The sequence below is a fragment of the Saccopteryx bilineata genome, chromosome 3, assembly GCF_036850765.1.
Source record: "Saccopteryx bilineata isolate mSacBil1 chromosome 3, mSacBil1_pri_phased_curated, whole genome shotgun sequence".
In the NCBI taxonomy this organism is placed as follows: Eukaryota; Metazoa; Chordata; class Mammalia; order Chiroptera; family Emballonuridae; genus Saccopteryx; species Saccopteryx bilineata.
This window is the reverse complement of record NC_089492.1, coordinates 146,951,854-146,962,535: the sequence shown is the minus strand read 5'-3', so window position 1 is coordinate 146,962,535 and position 10,682 is coordinate 146,951,854. Positions and strand designations below refer to the sequence as shown.

Sequence of the window (10,682 nt, the reverse complement as noted above, 5' to 3'; positions counted from 1 at the left end):
ACATAGAAACATATATCATGAGGTTTGATATTCACTGATATTTTTCAGTTTTTTATGGTTGTGTTGTTTTACTGGAAAAACTGGTGAAATTCAAATAAGTTCTATAGTTTGTTTAATAGTATTGTCCTAGGGTTAATTTATTGGTTCAATGACTATGTTATCACTCTCAGTGATATTACATTAAATGTCTGGGGTAAAAAGGTACATGGGAGCATTCTATATTAATTTGCCATGCTCTTTTCTCTGTAAAAAATTATTGGTAATCAATGCCCCACTCATATTTCAGGCTGGGACCTACTCCTAATTTAGAGCTCTCTTTCCTCCTTTTGCCAACTTGTATTATGAATTTACCTTTGCCACCTAGCTTAGTGTATCCCAAGGTTCTCTTTACCAGGCCACAGTCACAGAGCTCCAGGGAAAAGCAACTTGGTCTCATCTCTCCAGGCAGAGGAGAACAGAAGCTCCATATCCACGCATGCTGCAAATGGCTTTTTCCAGTCTACCTGAATCATTACCAGCTAGAAGCAGCGGTCATTGGGACTTGGACATGAGCTGCAAAGTATAGAATGGTGACAACAATTCCAGTGCCATGCGGACTTTTCCTGTGGGGAACTTTCCTGGACTCCTGCTCCCTGTGACAGCTCCTAACAGACTGAACTGTGGTTGGGTTGCATTTTTCAGGGATTTGGCATGGTGATGGGGCCAACTTGGACTTGGTGAACATGTTAAGGACACTACTCTTTTATGGATTCTTGCTGTATTGGCCAAGAGTTTGCTTAAAGGCTTTTAATCACTGTCAAAAAAAATAGAGGACTGGATGAAGAAGATGGGGCACATATACACCATGGTATACTATTCAGCTAGGAGAAATGATGACATCGGATCACTTGCAGCGGAATGGTGGAGTCTTGGTAGCATTGTGTGGGGTGAAATGGGCGAATCAGAAAAAAAAAACAGGAACTGCAGGATTCCATACATTGGTGGGACATAGAAGTGAGACTAAGAGGCATGGACGGGAGTGTGGTGGTTACGGGGGGGTGGGGGGAGGGAAGGAGGGAGAAGGGGAGGGGGAGGGGTACAGAGAGAACTGGATGGAGGGTGGCGGAGGGCTATCTCTCTTCGGGTGATGGGTATGCAACAGAACTAAATGACAAGATAACCTGGAAATGTTTTCTTTGAATGTATGTACCCTGATTTATTGATGTCACCCCATTAAAATAAAAATTTATTTAAAAAAATTATTGGTAAATAAATACTTCAAATATCTAAAATGTAAATATTAAATAAAAATAAATAGATAAGTTTAAAGAAAAAAGAATCATTTGCAATTGTGCTTTCAATCTTCTGATGACTTCTTTTCTTCTCAGAATGAAGCTCAAAGCCCTTTAGAGTTCTTGGCCTGGAGTGTTCTGCTGCCGGCTAGGACCGAGGCTCCAGCTGGCAGGATAGGATGTAACTACAGGACAGAATGACACCTGTGACCACCCACCCAGGAGGCACGGCTCAGGTGTCCCAGGACTTGCTACACAACAAGGTCTGGAGCTGGCCAGGGAGCCATGGACACAGGTTTTCTGGACTGGTCAGCAGAGGGAGTCCACCCCTGCTCACGCCCAGCTCCTGCTGGGCCTCACCTCTCAGTCTCGCTGAGCTGCTCCAGGGCCTGGAACCAGATCACGAATTGCTCCTTGGGCTCGAATTTGTATTTTTCGGCCACCTCCTGCCGTAGGACTATCTCCTCCAGGACATTCTGTTCCTGGGGTGGGAGGGAACGAGAGAGGATACAGTTATGGCCTGAGTGGGGGTCGGGAGTGGGTAGGGGATTTATCCTGGGACTTGGCACACATGGGCACCCTCCTATCCCCCTAGTTCCATCCAAGCCCTACCTGTGCTCAGAGATGAGCATCCTCAGCGCTTCCTCCAGGAAATTATCCTGATGCTGTCCCCTCCCGTTTGCCACCAGTTTGAGGGGCCTCCCACTCTGTTACCCAACTCTCCCAATAAGTGTAAGAGGCTGGGGATGGAGCCCAGGAGAGTACTGGCCAGGGGGTCTCTGACTTCCCTCCCCTCCCTGCCTGCAGGAAGGGCCCCAGCTCTCACCTCCTTCTCTATTTCCAAGCTGACGTGAGTCCCCTGGAAGACAGACGAAGACAGATGGCCAAATTCCATCAGCAGGAGCGCCCTGGTCATGACTAGCCCCCATGCCACCCCTTCTTGTGTTGCACTCCCACCAGGTTCCAGGAGGGGGCGGGAATACAGAAAGACAGGACCTGGACCCAGGCCAGGCTCTGGGCTCCAGAGGGTGTGGGGACATAAACCCTTATAATGGACACAACACCGCAGCACCCAGGGCGGCTGTGCTGGGAACTCAGGGCTCAGTATAGGGGCTATCTCTCCCCAAATGCCAATGCTGATGACCCCAGCCCAGGCCCAGGTCACCAACCTTCACACAATCCATGGCAGTGCCCAGCTTATCCAGGTCAGACAAAAACGTGCCAAGGAAGGGGACACACTAGGCCAAATAGGTGAGGGTGGGATGAGCCCCTGCTCCAGTTGCCCCCGCAGACCTTCCCTGAAAGCCTCCCCCCCTCAGCCTCCTGGCCCACCCCTGGGTTCCCACATGGAGCAGCCCAGGACCCTTGACCCTGCCCTCAATTGTCCTTGCCCTCACTCTCCAAGGACTCCACAGAATCACCTCCCAGGGCCTACTCTATGCAAATCACAGGGTCTGTGGTCCTGGGCCCAGCCCCACCTCCTTATCCATCCTGCCCCAGGCCTTCCAGGCCCTCCTCTTGGTCACTTCCAATAAAGGGCTTTAGGTTCTGTGGGAACAGGAGGTGGGCCTGCAGGAGGGAGGAGCCTCCAGCTGGGAGCCCTCCCCCCCCTCCCCCGCCCCCGCAGGCAGACAGGCTCGCTCACCTTTTTTGGCAGCTTCCTCTGAGCTCCCCTGAGTCTCAGGATCAGAGTGGCAAGCCTGGAGGGCTGCTCCTGCCAGGGTCCAGGACAGGGTCACTGAGGGTGTACTCCCCTCACCCCATTTCCCAACACCAGCCCTGACCTCAGACCCCGGACATCTGACCCAGCCAGCTGACACCAGTGCCACTCTGACTCCAGCATGCACTCATACTGAAACACTCCCAGCTCCAACACTCACTCGGCCTGGGACCCTAGGCCTGGGCCCTGGCCTCCCCAACCCGTTTCCTCCTCTGGAAAGTGAGAGGCTGCCACCTAGCTCACAGGTTCTCGTGAGGACTCAGTGTCCCATTACTGTCATCATTGTCCTCGCCCTCACTGTCCAGGTGGAACAGGGAAGAAAGCCCTGCAGTCTTTTCCTCCCTGAACCTCATGATCACTCTGTGAGGTCGGCAGCATAGGATGGTCATTCCTCCATTTCCCACAGGAGGAGACAGAAGCCATCAAGGGACAGTGACTGGCGCAGGGCCCGCAGAGGAGAGGCCACCGGCCCCTTCCAGCCAGAGGGGCAGAGGCTCAGTCCCATGTGACCTCACCTCACTCCCAGCCCCACCGACCAGAGCCTTGTCCTCTGGGCTCTCTGGTTGTGGCCAGGCGCCCATCTGGGCCAAACCGTGGATGGACAGATGTCTTAGGAGTCTGACTGAGCAGCTCCTGCTCACCCTACCCCACTGGGGTCTCTGCCCACCAGTTTGGACCCCGGGCCATGCCAAGCCTTCACCTCCCCAAGGAATGCCTCAGGACCTTCCCCTGCCCAGCAGTCTTTCTTCACCCACTCAGGGACGGGACCCCCAAGGTGCCCCATCTGACTGTCCGGGTGGGAGGTGACAGGATCCTTGGCCTCCATGTTGATGTGAAGCTTCTGAGGTCTGTTCAGGGAGGACCTACTAACAATGCATATTCCCTGGATACCTCTCAGAAGCCACCTGGGGCGTGTTATTGCCCACTGGGCCAGGTGAGAATTCTGACTGGGACTGACGCAGAGAGGGCAAGAAGGGCAGTGGGAAGTCACAGGCCGCACACTCTCTGTCTCTGGGCCAGCAACTGGGGCCTGAGGCCAAGCAGTCTTTTTGTTCACCTGGCCCGCGGGAATCCCCTACAGTGCCCAACCCTGGGCAAGCAGGGGGCCCAGCCCTTGGAGGTGTGGTGAAGACAGAAGGAGCCACAGGGGCCTGGCTTCCTGAGGACAGGCTGGCTGCTTTAGGGAAGAAAAGTACCCCGCCCACCCCACCCACCCAGCAGCCTGGAAGAAGCTAAGTGCCAGTGGGAGGGCCCAGCTTGGGAGCCAGAGACCCACTCAGCCTGCCGGCTGTGCTCCCCGACCTGGGACAGCTCAGCCACCACCGCTTCACGCCACGACCAGGGCCTCCTGCCCGTCGAACTGCCTCCCACCTGCCCACAGACCAAACAGATCCCTCTACCTGTTAATCGGGACAGACAGGGTGAAAATTCTCAGAGAATCCTCAAGTAACAAACTATCAAAGCCACATCCTGCAAGTCCCCCGTCCCTCCCACCCACCTCTCTTTCCAGACCTCCAGCCTCTGCTCTACCTCTATGAGCAGTCCCCTGATCCCTGAGCGGTCTTCTTCCTTACACAGCTTTTGCATTGTATAGCTGTTCCTCCTGGGGGGGGGGGGGGGGTTGAGGGAAAGACAGTTTAGGAATACTGCGGGAAGGCAGTGTTTAAGGGTAAATTCCTTTTGGAAGTCTAATGTTTCAAACCGCAGAGGTGAGGGTTTTCACTGGGTTCCTCTGAGAGGAATGTCTCCCTGGGACTGGGCGGGCTCTGATGTTGGACACCTGGGCCTCCATTCCCATCTCATGGGGAAGCTCTGTTTTGACCAGTTTGGGGTTCACTGGGCACAGGGTTCTGGTGCTATAGACACTTGAAGATCTTCAGTTTGGCTCAGTGCAGTCTCCGACATTTTAGGAAACTGATTTCTGCAGCAGAACTGGAACCCTGAGGTCCCAGGGAGGCTGAGCGACCCCACCCACCACCCAGTCCTTGTCCCCAGAGCTGGCTGCTCCCCAGTAGGTGTCAGCTGTTGCGGGGACACTGGGAGACATATGGGGGTTCCTCACCCCCATCCTCCTATGGGGAGAGGCCTACTCACCTGGAAACCTTCTTCCACGTCTTCTGTAGACGATGGACGGACGTGCTCCGCAGGGCTGAGAGAATGGCGTGGAGGGAGGAGAAGTTCCTGAGGGCTCTGCACTCCTGGGGGAGGGGAGATAAGCTGGGAGGGAGCTCTCGCTTCCGTCCCCCCTCAGTTGACACACCGCCTGCTGGGTGGACGGATGCTCAGGGTGGGCTCATTTCAGACCCAAAGACCAACACTCACAGACAGGAGGATTTTAGCTCAACCAAAGGGCAAAGCCAGTAGGAACTGAAATTCCCACGAATGGGACCTGTGGGTCAAGGTCAGCATGCCCCTGGCAGAAAGGACCGGGCGCTCAGAGCTCAGACTTCAGCCCTGGGCACTGGGGAAGCAGCAGCGGCGTTGCTCAAGGCTCCAGATGGGGTCTCCGCTGGGCCGCCCACCACATACCTTGGCCACCTTAATCCAGTGCTCCACCACTTTGGCCCTGTCCCGGGCCTTCATGCTTGGGTCCCCAAGGCAGGTGGTGATCACACAGGTGACCACACAATTAAAATGTTTAACAGTGGCGCACACAGTGGATGTCAGGTGCTCCTTGCCAGGCTTGTTCCTCTGGGACCACATAGATGCCCGGCACTGGTGGGGCACTACCTTCTTGAACAGCTCCTGGGGAGAAAGGGGAGTGTCACCCAACCCTGCCACACCCCAGCTCACTGTCCCCAGTCCCCTGCAGGGGCCACTGGTCAACACTGAAGCTCAGGAAGCTGAGGAAGAGGCCTGAGCCTTGGAGTGCCTGGGATTTATTTTCTGTTCACCAAGGGCACCAGCACTGTGTGACCCAGGTCACAAGACAGGTTGGAAAGAAACAGGAGTGTCTTCCCCCAGCCCATCTTCACTAGCTCCAAGCTCCAGGATGCAGCTTCAGTCTGCTCATCCCAAGGGCCCACCCTCCAGCATCCCGATGGCTCCTCTGGTCTGAATCCCCAGTCAGTTCACACTCCCCTGTGGTGGCTACAACCACAGGCTTTGTCTGTCTCCCTTGTAGTTAAGTGTGGTACACATCAGGTGCCTAATAAGTGCCGAGGCTGTTGAGCCTCCTGGCAGATGGCTGGGAGACCCATGGACCTGGCTGCACACAGTGAGCTCCCCTCCCCACCCAGCAGAACAGGACCCACCCCCAGCTTCCTGTGTGATCTGCCTCCTCTCATCTGCTCAGCCCCTCTGCACCCATGGATCCTGTGAATGTCCACTTCCACTGTCCGCAGGTGAACAGTGGAGGCGTGGGGGTGGAGAAAGTTGCCCAGGACCCATGGGTGGTGAGTGGTGGAGCTGCGATTTGTTTCCAGATCGTAGGAGACTGGATCAGGACAAGGTGGCTCGGCAGCAGACTGCAGAGGGAGGCCTGTCCCGCCCCACCCTGAGAGCCCAGGTGCTCACCACGTCCATCGCTGTCAGTTGCTCTGCCACCAGTCTTGGAGGGAAGGTCAGGATGTCACACTTCTCCTCCCTTAGCTGCTCAGTGGTCACAGCACAGCGGTCTTCTGGTGCTGGGGATGGAGCTGGCTCTATTGTTAGAACTGGGATCAGAGCTTCTGGTCCCGAAGGCCCCAGCTGGAGAGCTGGCCCGGGGGCTGAAGATGAGGTCAGTGCGTGCTCCAGATCTGGAGGGGGTGGTAGAAGTGACACTGACTTCAGCCCTAGCACAGCTGGACCAGGCTCTAGCCTTGGAGCGGGCCCTTCCTCTGGCTCTGTGTTCTGGAACTCTGGAGGTGATTCTGGAGCAGGGTAAAGAGACAGGTTCATACACACACTTGACTTTCCCGTGCTTTTCTAGAGACAGGAAAGATGCCCTTACCTTTAGGGGAGCTCGCCCATGAGCCCGCCGCATTGCCCTCCTCCACCCCACCCCACCATCTTCCCAGACTGCAGTCCCCTCACCTTCCAGCTCTGCCTTCGAGGGCTCTAGATGTTCCAGCTCTATGCAAAGAATTCGGACATGGCCCTCACGCTGTGAGACAGGGCAGATGACCTCCACGAAGGCCTGCTTCACCTGGAACCAGGGTGCAAGCAGGGGCTGGCCAAAATGTTGTAGCTGGTCCGGCCAGGTTCCCATCACAGAAGCAATGGCCCTGGGGGGAGGCAGGTGGGCAGCAGAGTCAGATACCTGGTCTGTCCTTCCACACTGCTCTCCCATGCACCCTTCCTTGGAACCGGGCCCTTCTGTAAGCCTGTGGTGGCCTCTCCAGGGGACAGCCCAGTGCCACCCCAACCCTGTGGCTGTCCTGGGAGCAGCAGGCCTACTGATCCCACAGGTTTAACACAGAGTCTGTGTGAGTAGTCTCTTTCTCCCACTGCCAGTTCTGAAGGTCCAGTACACTGCCCACCCCAGCCCTCTCTGCATATGGGCATCGGGACTGAGGATTGAGACAGCTGTGAGCAGGCTGCTCACCTCAGTTCTGTTCTGAGCCTGGCGAGGGTGGTCAGGTGATGGATGTGGAGGAACTGGCAGAGCGGGATGGGTCTGTGGTGGGCATGGGACTTTAGGGGACAACTCATCCTAGCCTCCCCTCTGGTTCTGGGGGCCTTGGCCTCATTCACAATTCCCTTTGACCCTTGTCTTCCTGGAGTGGCAGCTACCAGACCTCAGTCCTCCCTTGGGAATCAGCAGGTGTGTAAGATCACCGTTCTGCCAGGCACTCCCCCCTCCCAGTCCTCGCTCTGTTGTCACAGGAGGCCTCCTTCTGGACCCAAGGACCACTCACTTTTTCATTTGGTCCTGTGGTATGTCACCCCGGTCATTATAAGGAGGTATGCCTCCAGATGTATAGAAGAGCCTCATGGCATCAGATCTGAAGGATGGTGGACAGGACCTGCGAATGACGTCTATTGTGACTGTCCGACTCACTGACTAGCACTGAGGCCCAGGGATTGTGTCTGCTTATTCACTGAGTTGTGCTAAGTGTCGACCAAAGTGCCTGGTGATAGTAAGAGCTTACCACACATTGCCGAGGAAGTGAACTCCAGCCAGGGCCCTCCCAGGTATCTGAGTGGCCCGGGGCCCTTGCGATCCCCAGAGATCCTTAATCTGGCTACACCAAGGACCAGGACAAGACCGGCTAGGTGAAGTGTCGAACTGCTTAACAGGTTGTTTCCCATGGACTTTTCCAAACTCAGATGCCACAGGCCACTGATGGGTGAGACAGGTGACTGTTCTCAGGGGAGAGAAAGAACGGCCACAGAACCACAGCACGTCCAGCAGCCCTCTCTGCGGAGCCAGACAGCAGGTAGCACCTGCCATGGCTTGTCCCCACAGTGGCCCCTACAGGAACCCTATGAGGTTCGTCCTCTACCACCCCACTTTTCAGAGGAGCACACTGAAACTCAGACACATGTGGTGACATTTTCAAGACACAGAGCTAGCAGTGGGCAGAGTCACCACTGTGCCAAAGAAGGGGGCGTGTGCTCACCTAGTAAACAGCTGGTCCAGGAACTGCTGGGCTCTGGAGAAGGCCGGGTGGATGGACATGAAGGTGGAGATGTGGTCGACGTCTCCCCCTGGGTAAGCTGGTACGGATGCCACCACCATCTCCACAGTGCCCTCCTGGAGGGCCCGCATCCTGCAGCACTCACGTAGGTTAAGAGTTAATTCTTCTTCTGCACACTGGGGGTGGAGGGGCGAGGAGGGACATCCAGTCAGTGGCATCCCTTTGAATCACCAGCAGGACTGAGGCTGGAGCTCACCCAGTAACTCCCAGGCCTCGGGGACATTTGTAAGAGGAGGGACAGGAGTGCCCACATGGAACAAGGTTCTGGGTTTTAAAAGTACCATTTAAGTTTGGTGTGACCTTCTAGGCACCTTTTTAGCCGAGAAACATCAGACCTCCTTGTATTGATAGTATGTATGGAAAACATTGTCCCCACAAGTCCTCAACAGACATCTCCATTATGGAGATGAGAACACAGAGGCTTAGGGATGTAGAAAGTCTGCTCAGGGTCATGCAGGTCAGAAGTGAGGGCTGTCCTGCAGGATGTTCCCTCTCAGCTACCTGAGACTTATCTCTGCTGACAGGGACAGAAAGGGTGTGGGGAACCTTGTCCCGCCCTAGTTTAGAGAGCGTGTACAGGAAAGACACAGCCTATGAAAACCACTGCCTCCAGAAAAGACATTTACTTCTCCTCCTTTTACACTAAAAGGTATCCTGAGACCCTCATCATCGAGATCCCAGATTCCACAAAGAAGCAAATGCCTGGAGAGTCCAGACTGGAGAAAGCCGATGACCAGACAGGAATCAGAGCCCGTGACTCAGGAAGGAGAAAACCCAGGTGGTGGCTGAGAAGCAGAGGTGCCTCAAAGTACCCACGAGGCAACTGAAAATTAAGGGACACTGTGATTGCCTCGGACAGCTTGACGTCAGACAGGTGAACATGGAAAAAGAGGGGAAATCCCTGGGCCAGGCTGGGAGCAAGGCAGCAGCCGTCATCAAAAACTGCCGTTGGCATTGTCATTGCTAGCGCCTTTTTGATTTGGCAGCTGTCTGCAGCTGTGAAAATTTTACATGTCATGTCCTTCCAAGAGCAGTTCCAAACCTGGGCAGATATCTCCACCTGGGGACAGTATATATTTTGGGCTGAATTGTATCATCCAAATTCCAAGCTGTCGTAACCCCTCAAATTTCAGACCATGCCTGTATTTGGATCTATAGACTTTTAAGAAGTAATTAAGTTTAAGTGAGTTCACTTGGGTGGGTCCTAATCCAATACGACTGGTGTCTTTTGAAGAGGAGGGGCAGTCCATGTGACACAGAGAGAGAAGATGGCCATCTACAAGCCAAGGAGAGACCCCTCAGGAGAAACAGCCCTGCCGACACCCTCATCTGAACTTCCAGTCTCCAGAATGGTGAGAACAAGAATGTCTGGTGTTTACGCCACCTGATGGGGCCCTGTGCTATGGCAGCCTGAGCAAACTCACACAGGCCGTTAGGACACACTGAAGTATTTCCAGCAGCACTGCTGAAATGGCACCTCAGCTGAATTATGTCAAAGTCCGGTGGCTTTGAGAGGCTGTGATAAACATCCTTCCTTATGGAATATTATGAACACAAGTGAAGCCACAGCTCCTGACCTGGCAGGGCCCCGGGATCTGTTCTGAGAAACATAGGGAATAGCTTATTCCATTCGCACCCTTTATATGTGTGCTGATGTGTAGACTGGGCGAAGGTCTGCAAGGATCGTGGAGCTTACTGCCCCACAGGATACCTGGGGCAGGTAGTGAGAACAACAAAACAGCAAAATGCAGATGTGCTCGTGGTCTACAGTGAAGTGAGACAACATCCTTTTTTCCTCTAACGTTCCTACAACATGTGAGAGTGTCTTCCTACTCTCCCATGTTGTTGGTGGGAGAAGGGGAGTCCCAGATTCCTTTGTGCATGGGGCAATGGGAAAGCCCTGGGGGTCCCCAGGGAAATCCTCAGATTTGAGTCTGGGGTCCTCCCTGGTCATCATGGGGTTCTGGTGTGGAGACCCCCTGAGTTTGCTCTCACCTCAGACCAGTAATGGTTGGTATTGGGGGCCTGGCGCTTTTGCACCTGGTACCAGGATTTGGCGTAGGTGAA

The 10,682-nt window shown here is 54.7% G+C and overlaps 1 protein-coding gene across 1 annotated transcript; it reads right to left on the bottom strand.

Annotated features, from left to right (window-relative positions):
• Positions 1 to 1,419: 1,419 nt before the first annotated feature.
• Positions 1,420 to 8,686, bottom strand: LOC136329909 (ral guanine nucleotide dissociation stimulator-like). The gene is made up of 11 exons (XM_066266486.1): positions 8,538 to 8,686; positions 7,009 to 7,199; positions 6,508 to 6,845; positions 5,521 to 5,736; positions 5,086 to 5,189; positions 4,522 to 4,594; positions 2,917 to 2,985; positions 2,441 to 2,509; positions 2,098 to 2,130; positions 1,632 to 1,753; positions 1,420 to 1,456 (listed from the first exon to the last, which is right to left on the bottom strand). Exons 1-11 carry the CDS (start codon positions 8,684 to 8,686, stop codon positions 1,420 to 1,422), a joined length of 1,401 nt encoding a protein of 466 aa, XP_066122583.1.
• Between the last annotated feature and the right edge of the window lie 1,996 nt (positions 8,687 to 10,682).